We start from the raw sequence: 14,544 nt of genomic DNA on the forward strand, positions 1-14,544 counted from the left end.
GGTCTAATTAATTGAAATTATGTGACAATCTTGCTGAGGTGCATGGAATATTAAAAGGAAAGAATGTAGGATGCCACCTCTGTGAGTAAGAGTATAGAACTGAAGCAGCGGAGGATTTGAGTACTTCAGGGGGGTAAATTAAGCAGATACGGTGAGCATGGACGTGCCACTCTAGAAGAATGGGTTAGGGATGGTTAGAAAAAACCACAACACATTTCTTTACAGTAAAGATGTTGAATGCATTGAGCAAGCTTTCACTATTGTCATATGGCCATTATGGTCATTGTCGACATTGCTAAGGTAGCATGAGCTCTGCTGCCATGATGCTGCATTTGCACACGTTACTGCGTGACTTTATTTTGCAAGACTCTGTTTATGCCTTTCACATGAGAACTGTCTGCCTTTTGCGTTCTCTCCTAGTTCCTGGAGTTTAGTCTGAGCACAATGTGCAAGGTCGATAAACAATGCCCCTTGTTCACCTGTTCTGGTCAGTCCCTAGCACCTAGACAAAACATGCTAAACACAGCTGCGCTGCTGGAAACACGTGCTTTGATATTACTGGGATGCAAGTTGTTCATTCACACACTTGGAGGTGACCTTTCCAGGGAGGAGAGCTATGCTGTTCCTATGATATAAAACTTCCATCTAGGTACTAAGGTATGGGGTCTGCTGACAAAGCCCAGAGATCTTCCTTTATATAATAAACATCACCTCACCAATGGGAGGGTGCTTAGGCCTTATAGTCCTTTTTCCACTGTCTCTATATGATGACATCCCCCTTTATATTCTAGGGAATTATAACAATGCTAACTGTTTTAACGTTTATGCATTTCGGTGCTGGTAGTGGCTCAGATGCTGCATTATAGAGCACGATAGTTAAAATAAAGGTTTTGAACTATAACCGTGACCCTGTCAATTCTTATTGTGGACAAGTACGAGTGAGTGAGCGAAAGGGTATGTCTTGCTACCGCAATTCCTGAGAGAGTCGGGAGTGTTTTGTTCTGTGTTGTCTAATCATTTGCAGCGTCGTGATTATGTAGGAGAACGAATGAGACACTATAGCTAGTTGGTTTTGGGATTTTAGGTACCAAAGTGGTAGGAAGGTACAACCCCTATACAACAAGGTCATGTTTTCCTGCGCATAGCTCTGCGTATGTGCAGAACCCTTGCAACACCATGTGTGGCCGTGATGCAGTCTATAGTAATTTTAAAACAGCCTAACAAGAGCCAAAAAGTGAGCAAAATCATTGTGAGAAGTGCACATTTACTATGGTATTCAAAACATTATTACTGAGGTGTTCAGAACAATTTTTATGTGTTGTGATGTCCCTGTTGATACACTTTGGCAGACATTTGTTTGATTTGATACCTTTAGATGAAATAGCACTGTGGGGTGAGAAATATTAAGGAATGTTCCAGTGCACAGAGCATGTCATACATCCTTCATTTGGCAAATAAATTGCTGCACCTAAACATTGTGAATAAGGTGTCACATCATAGCAGAGAATGCCTTTTGAATGATTCATGGAAAGAAAATTGTCTTTTTCTAATGATGATGTGTGTTTTTCTAGGACTTTGTTGTTGCACCTCCTGATGATTGAGCCTGAAAGATAATCATACTTAACAGGGATAATTGGCATGAAGAATCTTGAAGACACATTTATTGAGAGAAATTCTTTATTTATGAAGACGCCTACCCATTCGCTTTGCAACCAACCAAGCATGCATTCAATCCTCCAGCAGCTCTGAACAGGGGATAATAACAAAATACCCGTAACCAGCCAAATAATGTAAACAGGAGGGACAGCCTTTGTACAGTGAGTTGTCTCCGGGAACAGTGGTACCCACAATGTGGGACTCTTGCCTGAGGTTAAAGCTCTGCCTTCAGAACAATCAGAGCCTTGCGCATGTTGCTGATGACTGAAAGAATACAAAAGAAATAAAGTATACTGAGAATTGGTAAAAAACAAATAATTTATCCACAGTGCATAGCAAGCCCAACACTCAGTTAATGAATCAAACAATCAATCAGACCTCATGTGTGAAAGCCCTAATTATGAATGGCCCATGAAATTGTGGGTATTTCTCCCTCTTGTTTCCCTCCAGAGTTTCAAATACAACACCCTATTCACCCGGTAATTTTTTCATTTTCCCACTGTCCTCCCAGAGTTTTCACCTGGTTGGAGAAGGTGAGTAACTGGGAGGTAAAATGGGTCCTAAATTAATCCATGGCCCTTCTAATCCCAATGAAGTATTAGTATTAGTTATTAGGAGCTACTGGCCCCATCCAAATTAAGGGCCAGATGATTAAACCTAGGGGTATATTTACAAGAATTGGCGCTAACCAGATTTTGCGTTAGCGGCAATTTTATTAACACTGTCTTTCACCGAAAACTATCGTCCTGTTATCGATGTATGTTCAATACGTCGCTACATGTCGATAGTATCAGCTAGCCGCTGTGAAAACTGCCACTAACACTAGCATCAAGGCAATAAAACTGTTGATGTTAGCAGGAGAAAAGTGACGACAGGCCAATGAGCTGCAAAAAAACTTCAGCCTCTGGAGGCAAAAATAGCATGTAAGTACACCTCTAATGCAAAAAAAGGAGAAAAAAATGGAATGCTGAATGGAGCAGCCAGGGCCAAGTTCAGCACTGGTGAGCAATGCCAGCAAAAAACCCCAAAAGCCAGGATGACCTGCCAGACTCCCAGGGGAAGATAACATGCAGAATCAGGGCCTCATTTATGAAAAGAGGCACATCCCCAGGGAAAAACAATGATGCAGCACTTTGCCCTGTGCCATCCTAGCGAAACCATGGCAGACGATGCCTGGAAGGGTGGACAGTCTCTGGGACTCAGACGCCTCACTGAGCCTGTGTCTGAACCCAGAGTGGGAGGCAGCGCTGAGGTGGAGTCGCTGCAGTCTGAGGGTGGAGGCAGGCCATGTCGGGCCCAAGCCTGTTGGCTGTGGCGGTAGACATTGAGGCATCGGCGATTGCCCTTACCAGGTGTCGAAGTGTGGCAGGTCGCATGGAGACCTTTTGCTGACCTGTGTAAGAAGATTGCCTGGCACCCCTTGAAACTGTGATGGGTAGAGGCGCTCCTCTGCACCGACTTACGGAGGGCTGAATTGCAAAACATGCTATACCCGGTTGCATGGAGGATATTGCCAATGGTGGGCTGTGCCTCTCAGCATCACAGCCTGGAGGATTTGGCACGGCCCATACGCTGTGGAGGGTGAGACGCCTGAGCTGCATCGAACTTGTGTGGCAAGAGCACTGCAACTTCACACCTAAGGGGCCCTGTTGCATCACCTGCATTGGGAGTTTCCCTAGCAGACTTGGAGACGACTGCTGTACCCAGGCTTGTGAAATCCCACCTGACTGAGCCTTCTGCTGGCTTTGTCACAGATTCAGAAAGAGTGCAGTGGATTGAGCACCTGCGTTGATGTCCAGGTGAGGATATGGTAGAACGCATAGCGGAGGAGGCCTGGGAGTCGAGTCGGGCCCCGGCCTAGCGCCTGTGGGTGGCGTATACCGTGCCCTGAGCAATCCCTGAGTGGCGTCTGACCTGTATCACCGAGGGCACTGCACAAGACTGGTGAGGGACTCCACTAACTGACTCTAGTGGCTGATATCGGCTGGAGGAGTGTGGCTCACTGATTAGAGCGGCAGACCCTGATGCAGAGGTCTGACCTGGGACCAGGGTTCAATTCCCGATGCGGCAGGGTCCTGAGCCCAAAAATGTCCACGGACTAAATAATTCTCGCCTCAGTGCCTACTCTAATCATGGGGTCCTACGCTGCAACTCTGGGCAATAGCTTGCTTAATCTCCACTACGGCGGCCCACCCACTGCGGGATGCCTGGCTTTCACCTTGGGGATGCCCGGTAGGGGTTATCTCACAGGGAAAAAGCCAGGACGGGTTCCCAAGGCAAGCGCCTTGATGCCTTCGGGTGACACGTGTGCTATATAAGTCGCAATACATTTACATTTACATTTACATTGGTGGGGCAGGTGCCAGGGGCATGGGGTCATTTTAGGCCCAGGCCCTCTGGCACACAGCTTGATCTGCCGTCACTCACTGGGGCACTGGGGAACACGGAACCGGGTCACCACGGTTATATGGGAGGAGGCAACCATGTGGTGCTGCCTTTCCTCACCCCCTGATAGTGAGCTCTTACGTGTATGGGAGATTTCCATTGGTGCTGCCCTAACGGAGATTCCTGGCTAGTATACACCTGACTGGAGGAGAGGGTTGGCTGGCCACACTGCACTGCACCACATGTCATACATAGTGCTGGGACGTCTGGCACAACAATGGCCTGCCTGCAGACGGGGGCAGCGTCGACCTTTGACCGCCCCTTCATGCCAGTGAATCCAGTGGCTGGTGATCTCTGGCCACCGGGTTGAGTGACAGTGGACAGCCTGGACTCCAAACTACACTCTGTACTCACAGTGGGTACCTCCCTCGAACAAACGGGCACTTACTTTGAGGACCGCATAGACAAAATCACAGTCAACTTCATCCAGGAGCGCACAGATTATCACAATCCGACTTACAAGGTACATGACATTGAGCAAGAACTGGCCAAAGTCCCCCGAGTACCATCAGCACAGCATTGGAGGTGCAGCCGCTAATGGCACATGTGAAGTCACTGGCAAGAACTGCTGAGGATGGGGAGGGCCACTCCCATCATAACAACATGAGGGTGTTGGGTCTGCCTGAGGGAGCTGAAGAGGCTGATGAAGTGGCATATACTGAGACATGGTTCCGAGACCTACTGCCAACAGGTGCACTCTCCACATTCTTTGCTGTGGAGCTAGTACATTGATTGCTGGTGAGCCACCCACTGCCGGGGACAGGTCCTAGACGCTTTCTCTTCCACCTCCTAAAGAGATCGTGTTGCTGTCCTGAGGGGGCTATGCCAGCTGGAGGAGGTGAAAGTGGATAACGCCACAGTTATTTTCATCTACGTCATTGTGATGCAGAGGCAGAGGGGCTTGTCTGAAGTGGTTAAGCGATGCCTCTGATAGTTGGGTATAAAATATTCCCTCCTCTACCCGTAAAGGCTGCGAGTGATCTCAGATGTTGACACGCAAATCATTGAACAGGTCTGGACCTGGCTGCAATCTACTGGTCTCCAAGTGCTGCGGACAGGGAGCAGGTGTCCCCGCCACAACTACAAGCCAACCCAAATCTGCACTAGTTTATTCAAGAGAGGGGGAAGGCGCTGCTTGCAGCAGTGATGATGTGCAATCGCACTCAGGGACAAAATCCACACACTTCACCTGAACGCTCCGGCAGCGACGTGGGATCCAATGCGATGTGCTCACCCGGTGCAGTCTGTGCAACTCCCGGATTTGACTCCTCAGAGTGCAGATTTGATGTTGACTGACTGTGCTTCTCTCCTTTTTCCACAGTAACAGACAGCTCCGGAGGGTCTCTGGTTTTCTGCGGTTTCTGGTCTCTAGCTTTCTGTTTTTGCTGAAGTTCCGGTGTACAGAAGTCAGCATTTAAAGGGGATCAGGTACAGTTGTCATCCAAAGTGAATGGAGCAGTTGTTCATGTGAGCGATGCATGGCATGTCAGGGGCAGTGGTGGTGGTCTCCTTGATGCTCCAAGCTGTAATGGCAAAAGGTCCATGGTGCTGTTGACCTTGCCAAGGATGAACTATGGTAGTTCTTCTTTTATCCAAGGGCCTCATTTATGAGGCCCTAGAGGCCCTCTTGCAACGCCTTGACATCAGGTGTTTGACGTCCTGGTTGCACAAGGTGCCACAGCATGTTTACGAGGCCATGCAAAGCCACTTTACGCGGCTTTTCATGGACTTAATAATATGTGCCCCTTTCACGCCTTAAACAGTGTGAAAGAAGCTTTCTATGGCTGTTGCTTTGGGCCTTCCCACACTAAACCAATGGAATCTGAAGCTTTCCCAGGCTTACGAGAAACTGGAAACTTTCGGTATGCATCAGAATCTAATACCGCCACAATGGTGACATTAGGGAGACGCTACAAAAATAAACATTTTCATTTCTCCTCTTTTTTAACTTTTTCTATGTGTGCAGCATTCTGCAGCACACAGAGAAAGAGAAATACCCTGGATTGGTAGGTTTTATGCAGGTAAGTGTTCCTTCTTGCACAACACCAATCAACTCTGCAACACAGTCACCCTTACACCATGACACAAGGGTGCCTATGTTAGCGCATGGCAGCCATTGTGTGTCAACATAGGGGAAAGATACAGTGGGGCTTATTCATTAGCCCCTTCCGACAGTTTAACGCCACCAGTGCATCATTTTTTTGACCTACTGGAAGTGTGAATATTGCAACTCGTTGCACCGTATTTACAAAGTGACGCATCTAGGCATATGCGTGACCATGCAAAGCACTGTGCCACATTATACCTGCATCAGGTATGATGTATGAAGGGTGTATGTTCCCATGCAACAAAGCCTCGTAGGAGTGACAATTCTAGGACGCCACTGCATCTAATTTTTATGCCAGCCTCACGACAGGCATAAGGGTAACGCAGTGTCATAGGGATAGGCTGGCATCATGCATTGCTGGAGTCACGTCATGCTTGCCACACAACTGCACCAATGTGTGACTTTAGCACTGACAGATGCATCAAGTTTCCAGACGTATCTGTCATTGATTGTGACATGGAGCATCATACAGTAAATACGGCGGAGTCATGGTGTCGCAAGGAGGGTGCAGTGAAAGTGTCCAATCGCTATTTTATCACAGTGATGCAACACTTTTCATGAATGTGGCCCAGGAATGCGCCTTCTCTTATTGATAATGCCCATTCCTGACCTTTTGCTTTGGCGCAGGGCAGCTCAGCAATATTTCTTGCTGTGCAGGCCAGCAATCAGACATCGTATATGTGGGTACAAGTGTTTGCACCAATTTTAAGACAAGCTATTTTCTGGCCTAAAAAACTGCCTTTAATTGGACTTTGTGGCAGTTTTTAGGGTTTATTGAAATACTGGGATTTCCTTGTAAATTCCGTGTTGTGTGTTTAGCTGCAGTTTGTTCATGGGAACGCCTACCTTGCATCTCATTTTTGTTAAGTCCCTCTAACAAAAGTGGCGATCTTCAAAATTCACGTTTCTGCTGGAAAATTGCCACTAACGGGAGTCAGCGGCAATTTGTAAATACGGTGATACCAAATAAAGCTGCTGTAACATCAATACATTTGATGCTACGGAGTCGTTAAGTTCTTGTAAGTGTGCCCCCAAATGTTTCAAACTGTTTACCTAGACACTTGCGAGACCATTAGATCATAGAGCACGAGTAACCATGCCAAACATTATACACTGCTTGACTAGACATGACCCCATCCATCGGAACTGGATGCCAATAGAGCATGCCTTGATTAGACTTTACACCACAATACTTTATGCAACTATATTTTAATTGCAACCATGGGTTTCCCCTTAGATTCCCTATTTCAAGAAACTCATTTTCTCTTCAGTACCAGCTTTACCTACAGTTCCAGGTTCCCGGAGCTTACATTAATTACAATCCTATCCTTCCAACAATGAGTGTCAATATCTTATTTGGTGGCCTCCCAACAGAATTTCCGCTCAAAACACTAGACAATCCCTAACCCCTGTTAGACTACTGTGTGATCCTGCAGATCCAACTATAAGTGGGTGTTGCTTGTCTATCTCAAACAACTAACATTTATATGCAATTCTACCTCCCAGGAAGATTTACCAGGATAAATAGGAATTGATAAAAAGAAAAAAAAATATCTATGCCTAATGTTGTTGTCACATTGTGGCAGCTACCAATCACACATGATTATACTACCATACCTTTTATGCATATGACGCAAACATTCAGTATTACATCCTTAGTCAAGTTTATGAGCTTTAAGAGCCTGTTTATGTATTCTATCTTACCTGTCTTCGCAGTCTGTTTCCCAGTGTGGGGAGTTATCTTATGTGAATATTTCCACTTAATAAGAGATGAAAACCCTGGTCTTTGGCTATATAAAACCTATAGCTCTTAGTTTTTAATTTGTACTCTTTTTACACAAATCCACTTTTTCTTGAATGTACTTATTTTTAAAAAGGAGACTATCCTTACTTTCAATCTTTCTTTCTGCATCGCTCAATGCTCTCAATCATGATATATTGGGAAAAGAATGAAAAAAGGTCCTACATTTCTCATTAATCCATGAATGTCTACATATGTGCATATGTGCTTGTACCCCAATGCCAAATATTTTGGATGAGTGCATTGTTCTAATGCATCTAGCTACTTAGAGCATTATGTGCTGGATGTACAAAACCCTTTCAGGCTGCTAACCCAAAGGAAACATAAATGAACGTGGAACATAAACAGAAAGTGGATACCTATACAACTAACACAATTTATTAAGAGAAAGGTGTTTTTACGGCATCAAGAAATGTGACTATACTGCTCCGCTTTATGGAAAATGTGTACTTTTTACCCCTCTAGAGTTTCTGGAAAACATGCAGAAATATCATTTTCATATGGCTTTCTCCACTTCAATCAAAATCTGCAGTTATATCATTGATACCAGATATGGCTACAAAGTTACCTATCTGTGTCCAAGCCCTGCCCTGGTCTCCTCCTGTTGGTGGTACTTTATTCCCTCTCTTGATTCGTGTATCCTACACCCTTTTTGACCTCTTTATACCTGCCTTCTGGACTTTTCAACCTTTTGCCTTTGGCCCATACACTGTTTCTGAATTTCTCATGCCCTATCTGGTGTCTGCTGAGTTCCATGGGCTTCCCCTTTCCAAGTCCCAGTTCTGCTTTCCCATAATTAGTGGTTCCCTGATTCCTTCCACCAGGTTTGTTCCTTGCATCTGACTATCTACATGCAACTGTGCTCCTCCACTGGGCATCCAGCTATTTCAGTCCTGTGAGCCCATAGTGCAGTGGCTAGCAACTGACTTCTGTTGAGTAGCTTTATGCTCTGTAGTGTTCCTACTGCTGCAATTCCAGGCTTGTTCTTTCCATCTATTCCCTTTATTTCCTGAACCCATTTCCCTTCTTTTTGGCTATGTCTGTCTGTCTCTTGTTTTCCTGCATCTATTATCCTGTGTTAGCATTTATTCCTAGTCTCTTGTCTGCACTCTTCAAGATATGCCCTCTTATACGCAGACTCCTTGGGTTGTGTTTTGTGTTTATGTGGTCTGCAAATTTCCATCTTGTCTTGTTAGAGTTGTAGTTCTTTCCTAGTTTGTATTCAGTATTTCAGTTCTGTGTATTACATCCCAGTTCCTGGCCCTGATTCCAGTCCTGTTTTCCCTGAGCCCAACCTCTCTTTTGTCGGTCCTTGTTCTGTTCCCTCTGATTTTTTCATGTGTACTATATAACAATCTTGATTATCATGACTAGTACTGGTGCCAGTATGCTTTCGCTGTCTTGTGCCCCTGATACAGAGATCCACCAGTGCTCTTGTTCTATAAGAGCTGCTGGGTATCTCACAGAACTCTGTCAGATTAATCCGCTCCTTGCCTTCTTATAAGATCATTCCCTGCTCATAGAGAGATCATTTCCGAGAAGCAGACAAACTATCATTCGTGATCGTTTGTCGATCCTTTCCCTGTTTTACCTTCCTGTTTTTTTGTACATGTGTTATCTATGCAGTTTTCCCTTTAGACTTCCAGTTGCCTAATCACTGACTGATCCAACCTGCTTCAGTCCTCTGCTTCTGTATTGCTTCCCTTCCAGCCTTCAGGTACTCCCAAGTTCCTATTACACCCCTTCTCAGGAAATCCCTCTTCCTTTAGGGAACATAAACAACCCCAGTTATCTAGCCTCACCCCTATCTCGCCCAGCTAGATCCCTGACTCTCTCTGTAGAACTTCCAGAGCTTCAGATGCCCCTTATCTTGTAGAACATTATCCCCAACACCAGAAACACTGCATCTCCCACAACATTATATAACATGACGAGGCGAATAGTCCAGATACCCACAGGGAGATCTCAATTATACTTTACTTACGCAGCGGGAGGTCCTTTGGCTCATAGGCAAACTGGCGGTTAGAATATGGCCCCGTGATGTCCGCTCGCACAACCAAAGAAGGGTCTGAAATCAGATGAAAGCACCATGAGTTTTACCAAACAAAAATATTTCCCAGTTTTTGTTGCAATCTTGATTCCTAGTCTTTGCACTTGATTTTAAATTTGCAGGATTGTACTACACCTATCAATGTGGCAGAGAACATAACCTCTGCCCGCCTGACAAACTACTGTCAGTCAAATGTAGTTATAATTGCCTCCCAAGCAGCTATCTCTATGCACTGAAAGGAACTGCTGTGCCTGTCCATATGCAAAAAGGTTGGTGCACAACTGCCATCAGTTTCGACAGACATGAAAACAACTGCAGCACCCACTCTAAACATGCAAGGCTGGCACAGGTAAGAGTGGCGTGGCAGTGCCGGTGGGGGGAAGTTGACAGATGGCGGGACTTGCCGAATCAGCGAGCGCAAGGAAAGTTGTTTTATTTATTTTTTCATTTAATTTTACCTATCCTATCGTCTGTCGACTTCCAACCACCCTGTCCCACTCCACCACTCTTACCTGTGCAAGCACACATGACAGCCGCGGTCCGTACAGGTAACAGCGGTGAGGCCAGGCAAGGGGGGATTGCGACGGACGATGCAGAGGGAAAATTCATTATTTATTTAATTTTCCCTCTGCATCGTCCCTCCAAATCACCCCTTACCAGGCCCTACTGCCCCACCGGTGGTACCTGAATGGTCCGCAGCTGACTCCTGACTCTAAATAGGGCATAAGGTGGTGTAATGTCCTTTCTCTGATGCACCTACTCTGTCGTGCAAACGGAGGTAGTCTTCTGTCGATAGAGTCAACAGGGTTTCCATCAAGGGAATACTTATTCTCTGCTATATCGGAATGAAGTGGGCAGGCTGAGGGTTTGGCAGACAGGGTACTCCTTCCCCATTGCACCGGAGTGCTCTGTGTGTCAAACTTTAATTTGGGCCGTTTGTGTTTCCAAAGTCTCTTCGTTAACAATATATATTTTTGCAAATACTTAACATTTTTCACTGTAGGTGATGTCAGGAAAGCTGGAAAGAGTACGCACAAAGTTTCTCTGCAAGTTTAACTTTTGTGAATATTTTTTATGAACATTGAAACTGCAGAAAAAGAGCACTCTGCTGTGTGCTAATCTCAGTTTGGGGTCAAACTCCATTTTAACTTAAATTGGGATTTTGGACTGCGAGATTTTCATCAGGGCAGAAATGTTGGGTCAAAAAGCACATATTTTGGTTTTGTGAACTTTGTAATGAAGGAAAATGTCTACGATTACTTTGTTATTCCACACTGAGAGGTCTGCACATGAAAATGTTTTTGTAAATTGAGCAGCCACTACTTACAGTACCCCAACGGTACTGTAGTGGAGAGGTGTGGCTCACTGGTTAGAGGCGGCAGACCTGTAAGCAGAGAACGGCCCGGGACCAGGGTTCAATTCCCGACGCGGCAGGGTTGTGGACCAGGGGTCAACGGACTCGATAATTCTCACCTCAGTGCCTACTCTAACCTGGGAACACACTCGGTAACTCTGGGCATTAAGCTTGCCTCATCTCTACAACGGCCCCCCACAGACGCCAGGGATGCCTGGTTTCACCCTGGAGATACCCAGTAAGGGACCATCTCACAGGGAAAACCAGGACGGGTTCCCCAGTGGTCTACAGCGCCAGGACACTCGGTTAGAGTAACAGTGCGCTTTACAAATATCCCACATTTACATTTACATTTATATTTTTGTTGCACCTCAGCCAGAATGAGGGCCTAATTTCTTCTGAAAATAAAATCATGCTGTTAATGATAAGGATGTGTATGAAATAGATAGTTTTGAAAAGTCACAGTTTCTAACATCTGTGCAGCAAGGTGAAAAAAGTTGCAACTTTCGCATAGTTCAAGAGAGAAACTCCACAGCTGATCAACCAGCAAGCACCTCAAATTTCCAAAGTCCATAAAATGTTCAATCTTATTGTACTGTCAACCTCCAGGACCTGCTGTGGTTCGGTCCCACTGGAATCCCAGATAGAAAATTTGAAAAGCGTGGAGGCAGCACCAATCCTGAAGTAAATCAACAGAGGCCAACATTTTTTACAAAAATAGATTTTTCTTGTTATTTTCGTATTTTCAAAGTGCACAGGACAGCCAACTCGTTTCGCTCCCGAACCATGGGAGCTTCGTCAGGGCAAATTTAAATAGATGATTCTCCTCTATTAGTGCAATCAAGGTGAAGAAGATGCTGACCACTATAATGGTGCATATACCAGTAAAAAGTTCCGAGTTGTATGGAAGTGTCCAGAAACGTAGAGGGCAATTGGATTTTTCACGCAAATAACATAACATCAGATTATCCCATTAGGTAAATATTAATATCCATCAAGGTATTGTGACACGAAGAGACGTATGTGCAGTCCTTGATAAGCTGCTATCACACACGTACTACAAGGGGTTATGCCAGCGTGACGGCCCACGACGTATTTTTGAAAAAAAAAAAAATGTTGCAAAAATCCGTCGTGGGCCGTCACGCTGGCATAACCCCTTGAAGTACGTGTGTGATAGCAGCTTATCAAGTACTGCACATACGTCTCTTCGTGTCACAATACCTTGATGGATATTAATATTTACCTAATGGGATAATCTGATGTTATGTTATTTGCGTGAAAAATCCAACGGCCCTCTACGTTTCTGGACACTTCCATACAACTCGGAAGTTTTTACTGGTATATGCACCATTATAGTTGTCAGCATTTTCTTCACCTAGATTGCACTAATAGAGGAGAATCATCTATTTAAATTTGCCCTGACGAAGCTCCCATGGTTGGGGAGCCAAACGCGTTGGCTGTCCTGTGCACTTTGAAAATACGAAAATAACAAGAAAAATCTATTTTTGTAAAAAATGTTGGCCTCTGTTGATTTACTTCAGGATTGGTGCTGCCTCCACGCTTTTCAAACTTTTGCATAGTTGCACATTTTTCAGAAGACCGTCATAAAGGTTACAGAAACACCTCTGTGCACATTGCTAATCAACTCTCACAGTTAGTGTCTTCAGCATGGAATAATAGAGTGAAAAGCTTGTGATCTTTGATGTAGCTTCCAGGTGGGGATGGGTGTGGGATGTTTGGGGTGTAACACCCTCCCCAAATAAATGCATTCTTGCCTTGGTAGTTGGGTTCCGGGGGGTGTGGGGGGGTTGAGTCAGATCTGTAATGGCTGTGTAATTTTGTTTCTCATTGATCTAATTTCACAAATAGGTATTAACTTGTTCATTTTTTGGACCTGGAGCATAAATATAGATAGTCACAGGTTTTCGAAAAAAGTAGTAAAGCTGCACCCACAAAAGTACGCTTGAAAGGGTGCAAACTTTCAAGATTTTGGAATTCTCAAACATAGGCAGTAGGAGGCCTGAACAGATGCTCCAGTCTCAGGTTTCCAGGCATACTACTGGTAATCAAGCCGCAAAAGGTGTTGGGACAAATGCTTGCAAATAGTCTAACCACTAGCAATTGCTCAAGGTAGCATTTCAATAAATCATTATTCACCCACTGTGCCACTATAGACAGAGGCCCATCTAATGTAAATCACTACTCACTCTATTACTCATGGGAGCCGTCCATCCCAATCCTTGGTCATGTCACCCTTCCAGCCTGTGACCCACCTATTTCGAGTTGGGAATTGTGAGGTTCAACTCCTGGAATCTCACTGACTACGCTCCATGTCTGCTTGCAGTGCAGTGTGTAAGGAACACATCTCACTGCCCTCCAATCTACTAGAGCTGATCATGTCCCTCTGATCCTATTTACGCTTGTTGCTGCTCAAATGTAGTTCCTCTTTGGGATCTGTACAGCTATCTTCCATACAGTCATTCAAGTTATCTGAACTACACCATGTCCTTGTACAGGGGCTCATATTGGTCAAACTTTATTATACCACCTCTGAACCATGAAAGACCAAAACTACCGGTGACTGCACTTCAGGTATCAGAAACTAAAACAAGACATTCAGTGATGCTAAGTAAAAACCCTAGAGGGGCAAAAAACCTGTAAAAACATTAACATTCAGCTTCATGAAGTCATTCTTCCCCAATGTAACAGTGACAAACACAATGCACTTGACACATGCTTAATCAGGTGTATCTTGTGTCCATAAAAAATGGGCTGTGATACATTACTCCAATAAAACAACACTTGCTAACACGTGCTCTGTGCACATGCGCACCAAGGTGCCGCTAATAATCAGAAAAAAGGGGGCTTACTTGCAAGCCCATTCCGCAGCAAGTGTGTCACTTTTTTAGATGCACCGGCCACGCAGTGTGCCTTCCCATATTTACAAGGCCACGTAATGCCACCCTGAGTGACTTTTCATGGCTTTGTAAATATGGTCCCCTTTCATGCATTACTCGGCGTGAAAGGTGCATTCTATGAGTGTTGCTGTGGGCGTTCTCACGCAACATCCTTGGGACCTGATGCATTCCCGGATTTACTAGGTTTTCGACAGATCCCTATGCCTTTCCAGG

At 45.0% G+C, this 14,544-nt stretch overlaps 1 protein-coding gene across 1 annotated transcript in view; it reads right to left on the reverse strand.

Annotated features, from left to right (window-relative positions):
- Positions 1-1,659: 1,659 nt before the first annotated feature.
- The window catches only part of LOC147684477 (anterior gradient protein 2 homolog), a 50,635-nt gene continuing 37,750 nt past the window's right edge, over positions 1,660-14,544 (reverse strand). Inside the window, exons 7-8 of the mRNA XM_086942353.1 lie at positions 9,994-10,077; positions 1,660-1,920 (exon numbers count right to left, since the gene is read on the reverse strand). Coding sequence (XP_086798479.1) covers positions 1,871-1,920; positions 9,994-10,077 — 134 coding nt within the window. The 3' untranslated portion in view covers positions 1,660-1,870. The remainder of the gene's footprint in view (positions 1,921-9,993; positions 10,078-14,544) is intronic.

Source organism: Lissotriton vulgaris, chromosome 10 (assembly GCF_964263255.1).
Source record: "Lissotriton vulgaris chromosome 10, aLisVul1.2, whole genome shotgun sequence".
In the NCBI taxonomy this organism is placed as follows: domain Eukaryota; kingdom Metazoa; phylum Chordata; class Amphibia; order Caudata; family Salamandridae; genus Lissotriton; species Lissotriton vulgaris.